This window comes from Heliangelus exortis, chromosome 8 (assembly GCF_036169615.1).
Source record: "Heliangelus exortis chromosome 8, bHelExo1.hap1, whole genome shotgun sequence".
NCBI lineage: Eukaryota > Metazoa > Chordata > Aves > Apodiformes > Trochilidae > Heliangelus > Heliangelus exortis.
Window position 1 is genome coordinate 18,487,814 of NC_092429.1, and position 23,568 is coordinate 18,511,381.

The 23,568-nt window shown below is 36.0% G+C and overlaps 1 protein-coding gene across 19 annotated transcripts in view; it reads right to left on the reverse strand.

Annotated features, from left to right (window-relative positions):
- The window catches only part of DPYD (dihydropyrimidine dehydrogenase), a 344,906-nt gene that overhangs the window by 166,585 nt on the left and 154,753 nt on the right, over positions 1–23,568 (reverse strand). For 14 of the 19 annotated variants that reach the window (XM_071750810.1, XM_071750811.1, XM_071750816.1 and 11 more), the window contains 3 exons: positions 10,174–10,281; positions 7,840–8,072; positions 6,084–6,291 (listed from right to left, as the gene is read on the reverse strand). In XM_071750810.1, the coding sequence (XP_071606911.1) occupies positions 6,084–6,291; positions 7,840–8,072; positions 10,174–10,281 (549 nt within the window). The remainder of the gene's footprint in view (positions 1–6,083; positions 6,292–7,839; positions 8,073–10,173; positions 10,282–23,568) is intronic. The other 5 variants (XM_071750824.1, XM_071750818.1, XM_071750813.1 and 2 more) reach the window with 2 other exon arrangements.

The window sequence follows — 23,568 nt, forward strand, 5'->3', positions numbered from 1 at the left end:
ATCCTGCATATACTTTTGGCTTAACTTGGCAAAAATATGTTTTGCATACTAACAGAATCAAGAACTTATGATTTCCTTAAAATTATTTAAATTACTGAAAGTTCAATAATCAGACCACACCAAACACAGCCTTCATATTCAGATATTTCTAGTCTGGAAAATTGGGTTTTTTTTGTTTGTTTGTTTGGGTCTGGTGTTTATTTTGGTTTATTTTTTAAAAAAGGGAAGTGCTGATAATGGCTGATAGTTTTATTAAGAATGCTTCAGTAATATTTGCAAATCAATACATTAACTTTCTCTTTATGTCTCAGACTGCCTAGACTTCAAGAAAGCTTTTGATCTTCTTATATTTGTTATATAGAGGATAACATATTGTATGCAGCGGTACCATCTCAGCATGTTGTCTAGGGACTTCTAGCAAGTTAAATACATACAGGCATGTAAAGACATGTTTGGAAAAAAAAAGGGGGGAAAACTTGATGCTGATTTGGTATTGGGGATTTAATAGATGACTTTTGTTTCTCCGAGACAGGACTGAACCACAGTTAAGGTGTTACCGGACAAATGCTACTGGAGATGTAAGTTTTAAAAGGCCATGATCTAAAATCGCAAGTTCTGAGTACTTATTTCATTTCATCCTGTGGAAAAACAGGGTATTACTTCTGTTATCCTGGATCTATTACGTTTCTCAAATCTATCTTTGGATTGTTTTGTGCTAAAATAGCTGTGTCTGAAATATAATTATACAGAAAGCTTTTTGAGTGCAAAGAACGCCCATAATGCCTTTGCCTGAAGCATCTCCCCAGGGAATGGGGACTTGTCTGCCAGATCAGTATTTTTAAAATTGGGAAAGAACATTTTCCTGGTGGTAAGGTTGACGTGGTATCCAGCAGCTATTTCATTCAGTCTTTTTTGTAATCTCCAAGATTTAGCTTAAGTAAAAAATAAGGGCATGACTTAAAAGCATCCTATATAAGAGTTCCTAATGCTCTCACAGTCTGGATGTGATACCTGGGACAACTGTGAGGCTGAAGGGACAACCTCCTAGACCACCTGCAGAAAAAATGGGAGAACTTTGTTCTTCACAAAGGGAAGTCCATTCTCTGCATCTGGTAGTGGTGACAGAGAGTCTAAGAGCTTTAAAACTGAGCTTGAAAGGAGGTGACCTCAACTATTGGGCTCTCTGAATTGCTGTTTTGACACTGAACAATAAGCAAACTAGATAGCTAATATTTTTGCTTGTGTGTGATTTGGGACAGGGGCAAAAGAAAGAGTGGTCTTTAAATCTCTGCACCTTCACATTCTCTAAATTTTAAAACTAATACAGGTTTTCTCTTGAAAATTCAAACTAAAATTCTGTGCTGCCTTCTCCTCCATATCCTGGTGAGATATTATATATCATTTGAAAAGATCATTCTGGATGAAAGACAACCTACAATTGAATTATTCTGATGCTATCAAATAATGCTAGCACAAATAACACCAAACAAAAGGAAAGATCTGGTTTTAAATTCCAAATTTGCTATAGTCACACAGCCAACACAATTGGAAAAGCAGTAGCAAATTATAGCATTTGCAAAAACAATATTAAAATATAAGTGAATACAGGAAAAATATTTTAATTAACAAAACAAATCAAATGGAAAAGATTCCTCAAATAAAGCTTTAAAAATGAGTCTGTGTGTGTTTGACTGCCATGACTAATTATGTATCCATGTAATGTGTGTTCAATTTGGGCTTATTTAAATAGGAGAAATGCTCATTAGCTCCAGTATATCTGTGAAGCTTCAATAAACAGTTTAATGGTTTTTATGTTTAACCAATTTCATAAGTTCCTGTAATTTTAGCTTTAGTAGCTCATTAATGTCCTTTTGATATTCATCTTACAGACTTCCTTTAGAGTGAATACTGGCATTGCTTCAGAAAAACACAAATATACTGTAACTTTCTTAATCTCAAATCTGAACTTTAGCTGTCACACACACACTGGCAGACTTATTAACTGCTGACACTGCCCAATCTAAATGCCCAGCAAATAAAGAAAAGCACAACCATGCTTCCCACAGCCTCTGCCCAACTAGTATGCTGAAGCAGAGTGAAAAATTTTGGCTGGATAAAGCTGGGTCCAGGAATGGTAGGAGAGGCTCCTCCTACAAGCTGGTACTGGCTTTGTTTTTCTCCTGTCACCGTATTAGGTGAAAGAGCTGAATTCCTGCTCTAAGATAACAAGGCTTTAGAATTCATCACAAAGCCACTACTGGATACTGGAAACTTGTAATCATTTCAGGGTATGGAACTGCTGCACTCAACCTCATTCAGAAAACCTATTTGGGGAGAAAAGTCCTATTTCAAATGACCCAGCAGGAACATTCCTACCTATTTCTCTAGGAATCTTTTGAATATAAATTTCAGTCTTATATAACATTTTTTTTAAAAGTCTGGTGTTCCGTGGGTGGGAGGCAGATGCTGTGCTACTATGGAGACACCAGGTCACACCTGTGGGCATTCCCAGCTTCCATTACATAGTTTGGGCTTCAGTGCTCTAAGGCTGAAGTTACCCAGTTGCCTGACCAGGCTGTGAGCAGAAACTCAACACACTCTGCAGGTTCACTGGCTTCATTCTATCTGAAGTTCTGTATTTGAACAAAGGAGAACTAAGATTTTGTCACTTGCGAGCTCGGAGCTCTGCAAGCTTTTTGCCTTTTTTCCAAAAAAAATGCTTCTCAATTTATAGAAATAAATACTAAGTAGGAGTGGGTTAAATATTAGAACTGTAAACTACTTGGGTAAATTTATCTTTGCTGTATGTAGAACTATGCTGGAGGGGCAGTATTTACACTCTAGTAAACCTCCTGGGGTTTGCTGCTGCAGTTCCCAAGCAAGATGGAAGTCCTACCAAAAGTAAAAGAAAATATCTGAAAGTGCAGAGTGCTAGAGAGTACATGGCATTACATTTGTATATATTGAGCAGTTGCAATTCGGAATGGTGACGGATATTTCAGTAATTAGTGAATATGTCGTAGACCTCTAAAAATAACAAACCAAGCAAATGAGTGGGAACATGAGGAAAGGTAAATTCTCTCACAGCTCTTTGTTTATTTGGGTCAGTTGTGATGTCTTGAAAGCTTTGCTAAGCTATGCAATTAAAAAAAAAAAAAAAAGCAGCTTATGCTTGCAAAATCTTTTTTTTTTTTTCAGCAAGAATAAAAACTTTTTTATTACTTTTTCTGCAGTACTTTGATTTCAGCAATTAGTTTGGTTTTTTTCTGGTTTCAGTCAAGTGGTAATGCTCTTAAAATAGTATAGACGACAACTTTTCTGTTTTGTCTATTAGAAATTTCCTGAGTATAAAATGGACTTAGGAGTGACTTTTTAAAAATTAACAATGCATTTATATGATTCCCAATGGGAGGATGAATACTTAATAAAACTGTTGCTTAAAAACACAATCAACACTTTAACAAAACAAAAAGGACTAATACTCTGGGCACATGGAATCTCACTTGCAAATGTAATAGATACTGTGCAAGAATAAGAAGCATTATTGAGGATAATAGACTAGGAAAATATAACCTAGGAGCTCAGAAGACCAGTCACCCATATGCTTTCCTTTTGTTAAAGAAAACTTTAAAATTCGAGCATTGAGGCTGCTCTGAACACAATGCTGAACTGGGACTACGTCTTTGTTTAATCCTTCTGGTTTTCAGAATACTTTTTGTTCTTAATTCAGTGGCATCAGCATTTAACAGTAATAAAAATAGAACTAGCTTAGCCCATACCAATACTGCATCTGATGTTCTCTGAGATGCCTTATGAATTAGGCCTTTTTATGAACAATAATTCACACCTTTATCCAACCTGCATTGGAGTCATCCAGTCATAGAATAATTGAGACTAGACAGGCCCTCTGAAGGTCACCTAGTCCTTCCTCTTCTTCAGTTAAATTAAACTCCAAGTTTCATCAGTTTGCTCGTGGCATTGTTCATTTTTCAGCCCCACTAGTATTTTCATCATTTTTTGGTGGAGAATATCTGAATATCTCCATCTCTTGAACAGAAAAATGTGCTTCCTTCATAAAAAAACCAAAAAACAAACAAACAAAAAAACCTCACAAGAATATGCTTTTGGTGCTTGCTTTTGAGGGTTTTTTAATTCATTTCTTTTTGTTATGCATGCTGAGGTAGGCTGGAGATTTGGTCTAATCCAGATCAATGGGGAAAAGAAAATTTCACTTTCAATAACACAGCTTAGTCAAAAAATAAAGATTTGAAAGTATCTGAAATGGTATGCTCAAAATAAACACTTTATTCCCTAAGTCCTAATTTCTTTTCACTTTCACAACATCTAAAACAAATGCCTTGCACTATTCCTTGTAAATTGATCACTATCCTAATAGCAGTTTCACCAAATATACCGTGTGAAATTGAGGTGTATCACTCACCCCCAAGGTAAATGACTCTTCTTTCATGATCAGCTCACTGCATGACTTTGTTCCCCTCCCATTTTGTATTCCTATTTAAAAACCTCACAACAAGTAATTTAGACAGTGAATGCATAGTAGAGGGATTCAAGCCTGGCACAGTGTTATGGTTAAGCAACTTGGTAAGTTCAACCTTTTAGCTGAAGCAGTTTTTAATGTGGGTGAAAACAGAAGCACACAGGTCTATAAATCACAACGAAACATACTGATTGCACAAGCTAGTATTTGATTTACCACCTCATGTTATGGAAAACCTTCCAAAAAAATCTAAGCAGAAGGTTCTAAAAGCAACCACAACAAAACTTCTCAGTCAGCTCAATTCCACCAACAGAGAGGCTCATGAACCTCATTTCTTTAAATTAATTTAAAGCAGTGTTAACGATAATGTGTACACAGAAAATGCAGATTTAAGAGGTCATACATTTTATGTGCCTGAGATATATCCACAAGTGTTACTAGACTCTGCTCAGATTATTTTAGATTTACAATTTTCCTCGATTGAAAAGATTCACAAAAGCACACTATGCTAAGAAATTTTGAAATTCACTTTTCACTGTCAGAACCAGCATCACACTACAAAATTTTCTAGTGATATGGACACTGAGGCACTTGCCAAATCCTCTGTCAGAGCATTTATGCCCAAAGGACCATGACAGCCTATCAAAGGGTAATCAGCTGGCATGACCATGCCCTGGAGAGATGAGCACATTGATCACTAAGGCTTCCAGAAACTGCTAATGTTGATGAGCATCTCCAGGCTGAAGATCTATTAATTTTATCAATCTGTCTTCTGATGAGTCAGTGTTTTTTACTTTCAAGGCACATTTAATGTATGTGCCCGAGCTCTTTAAATCTAACCCAGTGTCACAGGAGAACAGCCTGAGTCCTGCTCAGCTCCCATGTTCTTATCTGTACTTATGTTCTTCAGCTTTCTTCCTGCTACATCCAGACAAATTGTTCAGTCTCTGAAATGTCATCTATGTGCCAGTTTCTTTATCTTTACAATGGACCTAAGTAATTCTTAATTTTTAAGACGTAAGCTTGTAAAGTGTGACTAAGTAATGAGACAGCCTGGACAAGCACGGATGAATTCAACAAATACTGTATAGCTGAGAGAAGCCACAGTTCTCTACTATATGCACAAGAAATTAGTGATACCCTGAGCAGCTGAACCAGAATAATGAATTCTTTTTTAATTTAATACACACAAAAAAAGGTTTCAGATATTAGATCAGCTCGGTTTAAAGGTGTAGTATAAGGAGTTTCTCTAAAGTTAATTAGTAAGACCAGAAGAAATCCTCAAGAGTATTCTTTGAGATCCTACTTGCATTGAGAGAAAAGCAGGATACATACTCAGCAACTGTACCTCTGATCTGAGATTCTGCTCTGTACAACAATATACAAAAAAACTGTTTTCTTATCAGACTCCAAAGTTTGGTTGCAAGAGGTATACCTAAAGGCAAAAGAAATTCCTGTAAAGAAGACCAACTGCAACCAGCTGTGCAACCTTCAGAGGGCATATTTCACAAAACTTCCAAAGGACAGAAAATGGCTGCAGCTAAAGTAAAAATCAGCATTAACAGAATGCATTAGTCAGGTTTACCTTTGTCGCTTAAAATGGAGCCAAAGGCACTGATCACCACATCAGCTTTCAAACGGACAATCTGATCCTCATCTTCTCTCCAGTTTCCATCATTGTCTTGTTCAGTTCGGACAAACTCCACAGCAACAATTTGTCCACCTCCAAGTACAACTTTCCGAGGAGACAGGAAAGGTAGAAATTCACACTTCTCTTCTTTCGCAAGTTCTATCTGTAAAGTAGAAGCAATACAACAAACAACTTGAACATTACTGTGCTTTTATGGGGAAGAGGAGAACCCAACATTTTTTGACTCAAGATGCTTTCACACATTCTTCTGTAGAAGTCACCTATGGATGCATAATGACAGTCAGCTTAATACCAACTTCAGAGCCTCCTGTGCTATTGAGTCAAGCAGTTCTAGACAGGGGCACTAGGAAAATTTGCAATGTAAATATTTCTTCCATGTGTTCACTTACAGTTAATGGATACTTTGAATACTCATAGATCCTCCCAAGGGCAAAAGAATCGCATTGTGTAACTATCTGTGTCCTTTAAGAAGAGGCCTAGTATTCCCAAGTACATGCCCTGATTTGTGTTATTTTACTATGATTTAAGATGTTATTATATGCTGGCTACCATGTGCAAACAAGAATTTTCTGAGTGACTTTTACAGACTTACAATCTTCTGAATCTCCACTGTGGTCAAACTGCTGAAGTCAAACATCTTGTCTTTGCAAAGTCTTCAGGATTTGATTGTCTATTTTTACACAGCAAAAATTTTTGAACATGTAATAACCAACCTGATACCATTCTAGCATGGTCAGTACTGACTGAAGCTAATTTTATTTTACTCTTTTTCAAGGCCACTGCATGGCTGGATGTATAAAAATATTGGCCGTTTTTTGGGAATTTACTCAGGCTACTAACAAAGATTTTGGTTCAGAGTGACAGTTCATTCTTGATTAGCAAGAATCTGCATAGTACAGGAGTTTGTGCAATGGCTTCTGTTATCTTGTTATGTTTAGCATTCTTAAATAAAGTGCATTGGGAGCAAAAGTAAATTATGCATCTATTACTTTTTTTGGTATCTCCCCCTTCTATATGAGCTCTAGCATCTATCAAACTACTATAAAACTCATGATAAAGATGGATTAGATGTCCTCATAGCCTCAAGTATGTAAAAGTGCAAAGTACATACCAAATAAATAATGGAAAAAGACCACCAAAATAAGAAAACCTAATTTGAAAAACCCTCCTGTAATACAAGTATACTGAGGAAGCAGTCAGTTTCAAAAGGTGCAGATGTCCTGATAAATGCCAAAGTGCAAAGCCAAACTAAAAATCAAATTGAATGCTGAAATCTGTGATGAATGACATTGCTCTATTGCCATTGGCAGTGATTCAAAACAAAAATCACTGTAAGTAATTTTCTTACAAGATTTTATAGGTTCACAAGGCAATGTCAGAGTCTCTGAGATGCAGCCAGAAGGCATCATTCTAGGATCTAACCATGACCCAAAGACTCACCTACAATGCTGAAATGTCTGTTTGATCTCTGGAGTGCTTCCAAAATTAAACATTTTGCCGCATTTTCTAATTTCCAAGAAATTCTGCCCCATGCATGCAAATGCCTCTCTCTAACTTTACAAAAAACAGGTACAATTGAGGAAAGATATTTATGTAGCAACCACATAAAGCGAGCTTCAGATCTTTAATAAACATTTATACATTTTAAGAGAATTTTTATCAACAAAAATCTTAAGCACCTATTGCATACTTTCAGGCCCTGTAGTAATAACAACCAATATTCCTTCTCATAAATGCTGTTACTCAATTTCACCTCTTCTGGGACAGCTCTGATATTAGTGAATCCCTTCCTGAAGACCACAAACACACGTCGAGCTCCACAGCGCAAAGCAGATGTTGCACAGTCAAAAGCAGTGTCTCCTGCACCCAGTACAATCACAGTTCCACATATTGATGGCAATGGAGAGTGACAGGCACACATCCCTGAAAGATGAAAGGAAAACCCCATTTTCAAGTAGAGAAACCATTTCTGCATGACAGCTCTAAAGGTACTTGTACTCAAAGCAGTGTAAAATTGCATCTTACAGTTTCCAAGCATGGAGTGTCACTATCAAATTATTCTGCTTCACTAAAAAACAGTTTTATTCCTGTTTTAAGATATGCTCATATACATAATTTCATAGTCAGTTCTCTAAGCAGCTGCACCTTTCTATCTGGAAACAGTTCAAATGTACAATACATCTGTAGGACTGTGGGCCCTGTCAGGTTAAAATTAGCATTGTGAGATACTTTTATTCAATATTTATCTCTCATCAGAATCATCCTTTCAGTAAAAAACAAAACAAAACAAAAATGCAAACCCAGCACTTTTTAAGAGAGTAAAAAAATTAACATCTATGTATTTGTAAGGGAAACACCTTTCAGTGGAAAGCATATTAAAAAGTGGTATTGAGAACTGAATGAGCAGGGAGAATATGTATTTTACTGTGAATAAGCCTACTATGTTGCTAAATAAAAGAAGTGGAATACTAAAAAAAAGTTCAGAACAGGATATAGGATGTGTGTATTTTGTTTTAAAATTCCATGCTTTGAAGAGCAAAAGGTGGCTACAGCTACAGACAGACAATAGGAAAATTAAGAGACCATGTTAACTAGCAGGCAATACCAAAGAGCTGTCAGTCAGAAAATTAGTTTGTCATAGTTCATTCTCTTTTTCATTGTGGACATAGTATAGAACAATATTATTACATATTCTGGCAAATAAAGGATGCTACTTTGCAACATTTTCAAAGATATGGATATATAGGTCCTTATGCAGGCAGGCATACACTTAACAGTATATATGAATGCTACATGTCCATACAGAATTCTAGAAAGTATTTTTAGTCAGATTATTACAGAAGTGTATTTTTTTTTTTTGCAAGGTTTATCTTCCCCTTGTCAATCTACAAATGTTTTACAGTGCAGACCTGCAATCTGTTTCATTTTTAAACATATCTTTCTTCAAAAAAACCCCACCCTTTTCTCCCAACAAATTTGAGCTCACTTTGAGCTTAAGAAAAGAGACAGAAATAAGAATTTGATCAAAACGGCAGAGAAATGGAACAGATGGGATGCAGAATTTCCCTTCCTAAATACTATACATAAGATGGAGTAATAAAATTTGCTTTTATATGCAAAATAATTTGCCACAGAAGGTATTCTTTTACACATTGTTTATAGAAAGATAAAAAAGAAAATCAGTTTGTAGGTAAAAAAGGTATAGGGGTGGTTAAATATGGAGTCATAGGTACAATACTATATAACGCATGAAGTATGTTCCCAGGAAACTCTACATAGAATTTCAGTTTTATCAGCACACTGGGGAATGTAGACCATGTGGGAACATGGTGTAAAATTCATATCCATCTTGGACTTGTGGCTTCACATCTAGGGCCACTGAAAGAAGCAAACTCCTTGAGGAACAAACACAGATATCTCCGTACTTGAAAAAAAGATGTAAAAAAGTAAAACAAAACTGCAGCTGGTGGCTATAAACTGAGTTTTTTCTTCTTAACTCCTGGCATACCACTGTTGTCCTGAGTCTTAGACTGTAAGTTTTTTGGGAAAGGAACCAGCACTCCCTTAAATGTGCCAGTAAAACATGAAGCACGTGACTTGAGATCCGGTGAGACTGTTTATCAACAACGTGCAAAGCAGCTGCCTATGGGTCACCAACACCTTCTTTAATACCAGATTTTTTCTAGACCATCTTATATACACAATTTTTACTGGCATAATTTAGAAAAATTAGAAGGTTCTGACTTTTGAATATAATTCAAAATAATGAATATAACTTATTGGGGCTAATTATTTGTCATGTGCTTAGATTTTTATGTGACTAGTTGCTTTTTTAGTCTCCAGGACTGACTTTCCTGACCACAGTCCTGAGGCTGCAACTCACAGAGAAAACCCTGCCCCAGACCTGTTCACTGGGAGGTGCTTCCAAATGACATGTCCTGCTGTGTGACCAGCTACCCAGTTTGACATATCAGTAACTGGTAATGACAGAACATAACTGCAACAAATACATCATATCACAAACCTGGTTTACTTGCCATTGCTACCAAAGGTAGGAAGTCTTTGGATGTGTAGAATCCTTGATCCATTCTCAGTCCTTGGAATACACTGTCTGTGTTTGGTTCTGGCAAACCTAAAATAGACATTTTAAAGCGTATCACAGCTACATGGCAAATTTCAATGATAAATATATTTTCCACATTACACACACGTTCTCAAAATATGTCCTCAATGCAAGCACTTATACAAACCCTTAGATGTTTCTAAAACATCACAAATGACTGTAGCTTCATGCTTTCAGTCTGTAGCTTACATAACTGGTGGTCTTTTAATAGGACTTGCACTCAAAAATAAGATCATTGGGTAAGATATGTACTCATATAATTAATAATAATAATAATATATGTGTATTCTTAATAATATGTGTACTCACATAACTGAATAAAGTTACTATAATACAAGAAAAAAAAAGTTTATTTTTAGTTTTGACAGTTTCAAAGTCTTGCAAGCAAAAAATTTCTGAAATCTTTGCATTTCAAATATCTCAGTTTATGGAGCACTTTATCTCTTGTTTATAAAATATATATATAAAAATTACTGTTTCTGAACACCTGACTTTCAAAACATCACTGATCTATAACTGGATATTGGAAAAAATAAGGTTAGAAAATACTAACACATAGTGAATTTCAAGACCGTTGAGTGCTGCACTTTCTGATTAGACTGGTATATCAGCTAATGAAGAATGAATAATGGATAATGGATAATGGACAGGGGCTCCTAGAAATTGAGCTCTTGAAAGTAAAATATGCAAAATGCATTAAGGACATTATTTTAAGTCATCATAGGTTTTCCTCTATGTGTAAATTGCAAAATCCTTAATGGCAAGAAGATGACCACAAAAAAAGCTCTCAGTGACTGCCTAGTGACTGCAGCTATTTCTGTTGATGCACCTGTAAACCAGCTCAGAGGCCTCAGTTTACTGTGTTATCAGCAAGATGTGTAGCCTGCATCAAAGATAATTTCCTTTCTACCTAACAGCTACCTCCATTCATAAACACATAGGAAGCCTCATAAATATTTTTCCCACATACTTTTTCAGCTTTTATCATCCAATGAAAATCATTTTGTCTCTAACAACATCAGTAATTTAGCTCCCATAGGCTGAAGAAAGAGTAGAAGTAAAGGAATATTCCATTGTTCAGTGGTTCAGTTTCATCACTAGTTGAGTGTCACTGAAATCAAAAGAGTTGAACTAAGAATGCATTAAATTCAATAATGTTTAATCTGGATAATATGACCCCAAAATACCCACAAAAAACAGGTAATCATGTCACTTTATGTTACTTATTTTATTATTTTAATTTTGCTGAGAACTCAATTAAAACCAATTTTCCGGTATTTACATTTGAAGGAAAAGGAGGGGATTTTTCTCTTATACCCAGAAATAATTGTCACAATTTCAAGCTCTGAGCCAAGAATCTGCTGGAAGTTGTGTGGTATTCTGATGCATCTCCTTTTGCTGTTTAGTATTTGCCAGTATAATGATTGCATTTAAGAGTGTTATACTAGAGAGACTAAGTAGCTCTTACAGCCACTAAGCTAGCCAAGAAAGACACAGAGGCAGACAAACAGAAAGAACTGAAAAGATCCACTTTAGAGAGATATCCTTTCATAATAAACAACCACCCCACAGAAGTATCCTTTGCTGAAAGATCAAATATTGATAAATAGCCAACAGCTTCTCAGGAGACAGAGTGTTTGACAGAAAAAAAAAAACAAAAACAAACAGCTGTAGAGGAAAAATATGGTTTCAAGCAAACAGTTTTAGAGAAAACAAATTTTTAAAACCCCAGTCATCTATGAAAGACACAATTCAGGTCAAAATAATGAACGAAGAGAAATACCCTTTGAAGATAAATCAGAGAGATCCTTCAGCAAACAAGAATTCACACACTAGTGTGAATAGCCAGGAGAAAATAGCCAAGAAAAAAGTGATTAGAAAAACAAGAGGTCTTTCCCCAAGGTTTTCGGCTAAAGCCAATTGTAGTCAGTTCTCTGCCTGCATTACATCTAAAAGTTTTATTTATTTATTACTGGGTACAGAGCATGCCCAGAGGAGAGCCCCAGAAATTATTAGAGGACTGCAGCATCTCCCCTGTGAAGCCAAGCTGAGGAAGTTGGGGTTATTCAGCCTGGAGAAGAGGAGGCCCTGAGGTGACCTTAAAGTGGCTTTCCAGTGGTATCTGAAGGGGGCCTACAAAAAAGCTTGGGTAGCGCTTTTTGCACAGGAGTTCTGAAAGGGGACAGTGGTTTAAAACTTGAAGAGGGGACATTTAGCTTAGATATTAGGAGGAAATTCTTTACTATGAGGCTGGTAAGACACTGGAACAGGTTGCCTAGGGAAGTTGTGGCTGGAAGTGCTGGAATTGTTGAAGACCAGGCTGGACGGGGCCTTGAGCAACCTGATCTAGTGGGAGGTGTCCCTACCCATGGCAGGGGAGTTGGAACTGGATGATTTTTACAGTCCCCTCCAACCCACACTATTCTATGATCCTATAATTTCTTCTTGTGAAAGAATCTGTCTCTATTGTAGGTCTTCTTTCTTTAAATACCCTATAGAAAAATCTAGTGATAAAATAATTTTCTTCACCTGCATTGAAGATCAACTCCTCTGACTGGAAATCAAGTGAAGGCAGCCTAGAAAAACAATTCCACTGATACTGTTTGGATGGACTCTGTATACCCATACACAAGCAAAGGGCTACACCCAGCCCCCCTCTACTTTTGCGGCCAAAGCCTTGCACTTCCTGAAGCCTCAGTCCCTTAACCAGCTAATGCCAGCAAACAAGCATCTGAAGCTACTGATATCCAAACTACACAATGAAGCCTTGTGAAAAATGGCATTTGCTAAGAACAGAGAAAGAAACAACATGAAAATACCAGTTTGCACTACGTATCTAGTTTAGCTTTGAAAAGTTAATCTAGACAATCCCAGTATGGGTCAGGTATAGTGTAAAAAGTAATTCACCTCTCTTCGCGCGTTTCAATCTCTAGATGTTCCACCTATCTCTCAGTAAGCATCACACTCATAATACAAAACTTTCTTTCCTTCATTTGATCCTCACAACCCCTTCTCTAGTGGGCTGTAGCTCAGAAGTGTCCCTCCCATGTCATAATATATATAACCATATATATATGGCTATAACCATGTAACCATAACATATACTTTCCAAAGTCATTAGCCATTGGTACAGTGGCTTTGGAAAACGCAGACTTCAGTCTCGGATTTCTATATACTATATATATACATATAAATATAAATCTGTGTATATATATGTGTGTGTGTGTGTGTGTTAAACAACATCTATTTCCTATCAAGATCTCCTACTTCCTGTTCTCACAATACAGCTGCATGTTAATTTTCTTAACTGGTGGTGTTAAGTCCATTGTCTCTATTTAAGGTGACAGTGTTTAGACCCTCTCACAATTCCCTGGTCCAAATGAGGTAGGAACCACTGAAGGATGAGAGTCAGCTTGTCAGACATGCGAGGAAATATGCGAGAATGATGCATCCTTGATGCAAGGGATTGGCATGCAGGGCAATGCTCCCAGTCCACTTGGTCACTGCACCAGATAAATCAAGGTATGTTACCACATCAGTCAGATAGGTCTGAAAAGGAAATTAACACTACTGCTATTAGTCTAGCTATTGGCTTGGTCTGGAAAGGAAAACTAAAGTGGGACTGAACATAGTGGGCATAGAACATCTCTCTTTCCAGTTTCGGTAAAAAAATCCTGCCCCCAGGAATAGGAATGCTTTCTGAATCTGAACTTACTGTTTGGATTACTTACATCTGACATATTTGGGTAGATTTGCAGTTTCAAATGAACCTCTCAGCCAGTCTTAATAACAGACCCACAAAATACACTGTCATCCTCAGTAAGAGTCAAATGTAGTTTTCACTGGCAGGTGGCTGAAAACAAATCTCCAAAAAAAAAAAAAAAAAAAAAAAGGACCTCAAGTGTAAATATACAGCAGCCTACAGGGACAAACCATACTAGAGCATTGTGAAGATTTCTGGTTTTCTTCACATCAAATGCTGAAAGGTTTGGTTTAATTAATTTTTAATTCTGATAACACCACCTTTTTGAAAAAACTTAAGCTGGACCAGGTAAACAAATTAAGAGATAGGATCTTTCAAGCAGTACTTTCTCTCATGCATTCTTAGTTGTTGCAATCCAGACTGAAGAGAGTTATCAAGATGAGAACTGGATGAATTGTTTTTACCAACCCCTTACCTTTAGGTAGAGTAAATGCAAGTCGGTGAATGCAATCAGTGCTTGACTATACCTAGAATGATTTTTTTTTAAAGCCAAGACATACTATTTTGACTTTTTTTATAATGAATCTTTTAACTTCTTTTCAAATTTACATAATTTTTATAAATTTATCCAAATTGAATTAAAACAAAACAAAACAAAAAAAAAAAAAAGAAAATTGGATTCACTGCCTAGGCACATCCCTTTTTCTACCTTTTAAAACTAGAAACTAAAACAAACATCAAACCCTATTTACCAATTTATGGGACATTTTTTAATATAAATGTTCTCATGTCATATAAATATAGAACACTACATATAAATTTTGAAGGTGGAGAGGTCTTTCCCTGTTTTGCCACATCTATGAAAACCTGCTAATGTTCCAGAGTTAAAAAAGATTTTGAAAAATGACATTTATATAGAAAAATCTTGTTCTGCCCTTCCCAGCCTCCTTAACAGGGAATGCTGAGGCAAGGGTGCCCAGGACGTCTTAGAGTCAGGTGAAAAACCTTGAACTGTCAGAATGTAATGAGAATAAGAAAAATGCATGAATCTCCTAAGAAACTGGATGTGAGCATACGAAATATTTGATTAGCTGTGCATCTGCTCCAGTGGCAATGCAAGTCTTCTAAAATCATATGTGAGAAGCTAAGGCAAGACAGTCTGCCCAGCAATGCAGCAGCACAGGTTTTGCACCAGCAGTACCTCACCTTTGGCCAGCTTGAGGAATAAGAACAAGTTGTGCTCACACATGAGCCCTGGGCAAAGGAGCCATTGAAGGCTGATGGAGAAAGATTGATTTGAATTTTAGAAAGGAAATGACATCTTCTGATAAGTCATTTTTGTTAACACTATTTGTTAATAAGGGTTTTTTTGTTTTCTTAAAAAGATGTGCTAAGTAGATAAAGAACTAAGATAATTGCCCTCTAAAGGTAAATTTCAAAATCCCATTCCCCTTTTGAAAGGGTTGTTTTGAATTAACAGAGAAGTACACATTCTGTCCCACATCCCTTCCCCTTTATGCACGAAGTGTTACTATATAAAAATATTTCAGATGTAACACTTCTGGTAGCATTTAATACTTGCCCAGAGACTTGCAGGTACAGGCACCATATGGTCAGAGTGTGACTACTTTAATATTTCTGAATGCTTTGTTGTTCTTCAACAAATCTATTTTGCAGTCTGGGGAAATGGAGATCAAAATCTTTGTATTTAAAGCTGTGTCATTTTATGGCACACAACCCATGAATGGTATAAATTAGACTGTGAGTTTTTAGAACATTAAAGTATTTTCATGAAAGATAACATTGAACCAGTAAATTCTCACGACTGTGAACTTTACAGTTTTCCCTAGACATTATAGAACTTATTTGTAAGCAGTGGCATATGCTCCACCTATTTGTTTATAAGAAGTCACATTCATTCATGTCAATATTGATAACAATGCTGTCTGTGGATCAATATTACACAATTTAGATATGAATTATAGTGGTGTCTAAGCAGTGCCACGTAGCTGATTACATTAAATCCGCTGTTACAGTTTGTGCTGTGACACTCATCCAAAATGGGACACAAAGCCATTGGTATCTAAAGAGATTCTCTATATTTTTAAAGGTTTGATTCTGAAAAACTAAACACCCAAAAAAGTTACAAATACCCTGGAGGTGTTCAGCTTCTCTCAAGGTCAGTCCATTAGTGACTAATACATTAGACAATACTTTTGAGACTTGTGTTTTTAAGGGATCTCTCTCATTTTGCTGTAGATTTTTCTTATGGTAACAGCTTTGTTAACTTCCTGTTGAGAGGTTCAACAGAATATGTTTTCTAGCTGGTTGATTCTTTTTGTTTGTTTGTTTGCTATGTATGCCGATGGAGAAAAGTGTTTTAATTACTTTTTTAATGTCCATGTTTTGGTATTTTCTTCCTCTCTCAGTTTATTTCCTGCTGTTGAGATTACTGCCCCATCTCCACAGCAGGTGGCTCTTTCAAATTTGTTTTCTTTGTAAGCCTGGTAGATTTATTTTGTAATATGACTCCTTTTTACTGCTTTTTTATTAATTATTTCTTTACTTTGGAATAGGTACACTTGCAAGGTTTGTAGGAGTAATTCCCTAATGATGGCTAAAGGCCCCATTCATAGAGAAAAAGAAAAGTCATGGAAGAAAAGTAAAAAACCAAAATCACAAGACACTTGGGTCAGCCTTTTCTTACCCTAAATTTAGAATGAACACTGTGTACAGTATATGTGAAAGAACACTACTCACCATCTATGAACAAGAGCCATACACAATTGCTTCAGTACATTCTAAATTAAGCAGCTATGTCCATACCATAATGCCTTTTAAAAACATGGGAATAAGTAGCTGAACCTGAAAGTAATGCAGTCTCTAAGTATCAGACCTTACTTTCTTTCTAAATTAGAAACAAGAGTTGAGGACCTGAGCTCTCACAAACAGTACTGAAATAACAGGAATTATGTAATCAGAGTAGTCAGAGAGAAACTTGGTTTATACAATCCAATTTCTCTTTGAAGTCAATTGTCTAGTTCCTGTTTAGGTGTAGCTAGGCAAGAGGTAGCCATCAGAAACTGCATATGGGAATCACATGCAGAATTTAGAATCAACCTATATGAGTGATAGAAATTAGGATTATGACCACATAATCAGTGTCTACATCTTGGATTAATAAACACTGCAACTTTGTGGATTGTCTTCATAACATTTAGTGATCCCATGGTCAGATTATATTGACATTGAATGTTGACCAAAATGTCCAAAGATGGACCATAAATCATTAGCCTCATCAAATACAGATTACACCCATATTTTGCTTATATTCTAATCAGTGTGCCTTTCCACAAAGCTTTAGCATAATCTCCACAGCCCACCTCTAGTCTTAATTCCTCTTCTTAATTTGATATGATCAACATATGGGACCTTCACTTTGAATATTCAAATATTCAAAGGTCATATTCAAATATGATTAAACATAGTTTAGTGAAATCATCAGTGTTTCAAAATGATTAAACAAAGAGGTGAAGAAATTATGTGGTGATTTTGCAACTCTCAATATCGGGGTATTCAATTAAGAGGGATAAGGATTTTCAACTCCCTGTTTTATCTGAGTACTTAACTGCTAAAAGCAATCTTTTAAAATGTGTACCTCCAAATCTGTACAGTACCACTAAGTGTTTTAAAAGTATAATTCTTCAAAGGACTTACTAGAAGAGGTGATCGTAGGCTGGAAAAAGTTATACGGTTTCCTAAATTAAATAACGGATCACCTCTACCCTTTCTTTTCAGGTCAGAAATTGATACTTAAAGTTGCCCATATTTAAAGTAACACTCCAACTGAGCATGCTAGGAAGTCAGACGGTAGTTCTGGAGAAAGAATATGTTGATATGTGGAGATACTATGAATTAAACCTCATCATAGAGAAGGATGGATGCAGAAACCTGTTTACCTTCCCTCTGGTTCTGTTATGCCTCATATTCTTTATTGAAGGACTTAAAGCACTCAAACAGTTCACTATGAATCTTGACTTGTAGAACATAAGAGTTCTGTAAATTGTAATACAGAGTAACTGAAGAAATATCTGATGTTAAAAATAAAGTGGAATTTTGCTGCAAACCTTTCTTATCATCTTGGTAACATTTATTTATCCTGGCAACAAATCTGAAAAGGTCAGGAACAAAAATGCATTTGGTAGCCTCAGTCAAATCCATCTCTAACATAGGAATGTATCATTCCACCCAGGAAAACAGCTTGCTCCTGTATGCTTACAATACAACTGAACTGGATCTTTCAGTCCTGACCAGAATTTGGTCACTTCTCTCTGCTGGCATAAACTGTCATTATTCTGAAGCATCCTTGAACTGGAATAGCAGGGATGCTGAAGTTTAAGATCTGACATGCTAATGTTGTTAGTTTATTTCCCTCTTCCTTCATCAAGTATGTTCCCAGCATTAACATGCCAAAAAAAAAAGAAAAAAAAAAAAAAAAGCCAGGGGGTGGGGGGGTCCGTATTTCCTCCAGACAGCAGCCAGATAGCATTTGTCAATGTGCTACATCACACGAGAGGAAAAGAAACTGGCCCCAATGCTTTCTCCTGTTCAGTAAACAGTGCTGAAGCAAAGTGGCCGCAAAAGGAAGATCACCTCCTCAGGTGATCTTCAGTAACTTGAAGGAAATAAAAAAATCTATGATCTCAGAAAACAGTAAAGTGATCAGTAAAGTGATTTTTACACAGTACAGAAAATCTGAACATGTAGACGTGAAGGCAAAATAAAGTGGATTAAGAGACTGGGAGCAACAGACTCCTGAAAAGAAAGTAAAAAATACACAATATCTGTTTGCTATAGAAACAGTATCTGACCCCAAGCAGATTATTTTTTATAGTTTACCTATATAATATGTCTAGTTTATAGGCAGTTACTGGTGTACTGCAATAATCAAAGCCAGTGAAAATTTACACAGGAAAAATCAATTGCTAGCATAGAAAAGATTTCTTGATATTACTTATTTTTTCTCACCCCCCAAAATGGAAAAAAAATCCTTAAAAGATGGATCAATAGAGGCTATGTATATTAAATATTCAAGGAATGGATGAAAAGAGAACAAATCTGACAAAAATCTGACAGAAAACATTCACAAAGAAAAAAATACCTATGCAAAAATAAATACAAGGATTCTACACTGTTGCAACACAACAGTCAGAAAAAAAATCTATCAGAGGCAGCAAATTCATCCTGTGGAAATATATAAGAAACAATTAAGGCATTAATATTCTGGAATAGTACCTTTGGTCAGATCTCAGGGTCTGTACAGTAAGGAAGTTGAACTCAGGTGTACTGAGACTACATTATCTTGTACTGTCATGTATTTTTGATAGAATAGAAATAGCTGACACATTTTACAAATACAACACTAAGTTTTACAATATTGTTTCCTGTATTTGGTGAAATAAAACAGTTAAGATACCTTAGCCATTTCTTTTAAAACTCACTACTTTTAATCTGTTGCATGCCATTTCCATAGCTTCCATTATATTTGAACGGAACCTATAGGTGACTATGAAACAATAGGCTGGATCAATTATAGCTTGGCACCCTTTACAATTGTATCTATATTAAATACTTGTAAATCCAGGAAGAAGACTCTGATTGTTTAATAATACCTGCAAAATATAGGACTTTCTGGTTATTCCTGGTTTTAAAACATAATAAGGATTTTTTTTTCCAAATGTGAGTCTACAGTGTAAGCCAGTAACTGCTTCCAAGTGCAATTTAAATAATTACCACTCTCTCTGAAGTTTCAATAAAGGAAACAAATATTGTTTCCAAGTTCTTTGTTAACATATTGTCTTATCTTAAATCTTAGAATACTAATACACTGGGTTTATCCACATGGAAGAACAAAAAGATGCTGTAAAGTTATTCAGTAATTACTCCCATGTCATCCACCTACACTGCATTTTTTCATCACTTCAGGTAAAACACCTCTACAGATATTTTAAAATTATACCTTAAAAATACTTTTAGACATTATTCATTTTCTGCAGCACAGGTCTACAACTGAAAACCTATCATCAGTGCATTCTGATTAAAAGGTAATAGTTAAATATTTTTTCCCTTTCTTTTACAGCACATTATTTGACCTATGATAAAACAACCTATCAAATTTCCATTTATTATTTCTACCTGAAGGGCTCTTCCAGCTCACACAAACATATATCTCCATTTGTCAGATTTAAACTGTACCTGTCCAAGCTTCTATGAGGGTTCATTGCTCTTGTCCCTTAAAAATTACCAAATAGCATCAAGCGACATAACCTCCCTCCAGCCTTCACTGACCCTTGCAATCAATAATATTTGTAACCTGTATGCACACAGTTAAGTAGAACAGAAGCCATGCACTATCCCAGTTAACCACATTGAGCTGTGATACTACAATCTGCTCCCTTGTGTCTCCCATGATCAATTTTAATCTCTGGACCGAGAAAAAAAGAATGCAGCCCCTTGTTTCCAAATTCATCCGAAACGGATGCTATGGATTTGTAGGTCTGCACAGGAGCTGTGGATTTAATACAACCAGCAGTTCAAGGAAACAACACATGTAAGCTATCATTCATTCTCATTATCATCAGTGTGTTTTAGATCTTCAGAAGACAATACCAGACACAGGAAAATACACATGCACTGACTTTAAGCCAGCTTCTTTTGTTAAAATACTATCAGGTAACCATTATTTGTTAGAGCTGTATCCATTACTGCCACTGCAGGTAGGGTGGAGGTCAGGCATTCCATTATGATTGCTTTGTTTAAAGGTTTATAAAGAGACTGCCAATATTCATTCCTTCTGGAAAGGTGTCATATATAGTAAATTAAACAGAAATTTCCTAGAAATAATAAAGCTTCATTCTGCTCTGTTAAAAAGAAACCATTATTATGGAAAGAAAGAGTAATTCAGGTTTCTAATGATATGTGTTCTCTTACCTTCAATAATAATTTCATTTAAAAGAAGGCAAATTTGCCGGCCGATGAGCCTATTTTAAAAATGGTATCTGAATGCAGAACAGAAAGAAAGCAACTTTAGAAACCTACTCCAGTTTAAAAAAAACGGTGGGTTTTGAATCTGTCACACTACCAGAATGCACGTTTCCAGAGTTCTCGTAACTGCATATTTATAGGCTTGGCTATATGGGCTTCTTGACAGCAGCTCCAGTGTTATGAATCATCTATCACAACATCTGAGGAGGCTTTCTTACTCATTCCTTTAAAGCAACATTCTGAAGAGACACTTTTAACATGACTGTGCTCAGTGTTCACTATCAATTAAGAAAACTGGCACACAAAGCTTTATAATTGCAGGTGAATAGTAAGTGTGCCTTGTCAGAGGCTTAATCTTCTCAGATTGTCACATACTGTGTGCCAGCACAGAGCATGCTGCAAGAAATATGACATTCTTATACCATGCTGGAGGGTCAATAAGCTTTCCCACTTAGGTCATTTACGCACTTCAAATAAATGTCCTTATCACTGAGCACATATTTATCTGTCTTTCATTTCAGAAGCAGCTGTAGCAAGGAGTTCTACGTAAAATAAAAATCCTGCTGAAAGGATAGTCTCCTACACAAGTAGATCAGCTGAAAAACATCAAACCAACTGTATAGATACCCCTGCGTACTTTCACATACTGGAAATAACTAAGCAACATCCTACTTTGACCAGGCCCTTTTTTGAGTGTCAGCAACAGAAAGAACTTATAAACTATCTAAGGTTGGTTGGTTGGATTTTCTAATCCATTAGTTAAGTCTGATTTCCTTTCCCAGTATCAGTGTATGTTGTATTCCATGTGAAATTATATTAAAAAATAGAGGGTCTTTATTAACTAACAATATGATTTTCATCAAGTATCCAAGTCTTCCTTAGGTGTTTCACAAACTGCCAACAGCAGATTACATCTCATACTCTGGGTAAGAAACATAATGCAGTTGAACCACAGATGCTGTAAGGCATCTAACATCTAGAAAACAGACTAAGAAATTACATTGAAGATCTCCAAATGTCTCCCCAATGCCCCAAAATCAAGAACATGAACTGAAATATTGCCACTGAAGATCATGGGTCAGGCACTCAGCTTATGGGTGCAAATCTGCACAGGAACACACACAAGTTCCCACCTGCTCTCAAGATCAGCCTTTTGATGGCTAAGCAAAAACTTCAAAATGGGAAATGCATACTTCTTATTTTGAGCAACTAATTCTTGTGACACCTAAAGCATCAAAGAAGTAGGAATCTACATTCCTTTTCAGTCCATAAAGAGATGGCCACATCCTGAGAAGTGACTGTCAGAAAATTAAAACTAGGTCCCTAAAATTGCCTGCAGCCAATGATGTAAATACTCCCAAGAGAGCACGTGCTTCCCCTGACATGGCATCCAACCCATAATAATGTTAGTCCAGCCACACAAACTTACCAAGTAGTGAGCAGGAGTTCCTAATATCTTCTTAGAGCATATTTTTGAATTTGCAGTACTACAGCAAGAAGGTTCTCTCCCAGTGGAGTTTCAAATAGTAACAAAACCAAGAAACATGTGATCAATAAATAGAAAATCGAGTTACACTGTCCCAAAAGGTCTCTCTAACAAGGATTTCTCTCTGTAATGTTCAAGCTTGTCTAATGCTTCTGCTTTTAATCCTTTCACGCTAGTGGGTCCTACGTACTTATATTAGTGTTAATGTAAAACAAATGAATGTTTTATACAAAGATATCCACTCTCCCCAAGTAAAGAGGCTAATACCAAAGTAAGCTTTAGGAATGTAAATTATTTTCCCCATGTGGCTGAAAAACTACATGATTTATTAATTTAAAAATTATTAGCATATAAAATCATTATTATCTCTGCAGTTAATGTACAGTTCACTGACAACTTTTTGGACCATTACAATTAAGAAAGGCAGCATCCTTAATGAAGTTAGAAAACACATTGCTTATTAAATAGCAAATTGTATCTTTAATTACTTTAAATACTGTAATCTGATGAAAAATTATTTCATAAATCTCAAGACAAATTATGGCAGAGATGGAGTGTGCATTTTGTTCTTCTATGAATCCTAAACAGTACTTTCAATTTGCTTACAAGTTTCTGTTGTATGCAAATCTGTTCAAAATTACTTTCAAGTGCCCAAATCCAATGCCACTGGCATAAATTTAAGATGCAGTTTGTGCTATTTTTTTCTTTTTAAAACAAATTTAATTTTTATTAAATGTAGAATCTGGCAGTTCAAGTAAACACAGCTTTGCTATTAATCTTCAGGAGGTAAACTGAAGATAGGTTTCTTTGGGGGTGTCAAAATCAGTCTCATTTAAATCAAGCTTTTTGGGAAGTCTATTTTATTGTTTTGCTGTTTTTCTTTGAGCTAGAAGGTAACTTGTTCAAACTCAAAGGCTTTGAGTATATGCTACAATGCCTAGTAGAACGTATTGAGCTATTTTAATTTTTTTTTTATACAAAGTAATCTCTGCACACTGTCAAGACACTCTCAATAATCTGTCCAGTATTAGACCTACCTGCTTGATGTTGCAGACACTATTTG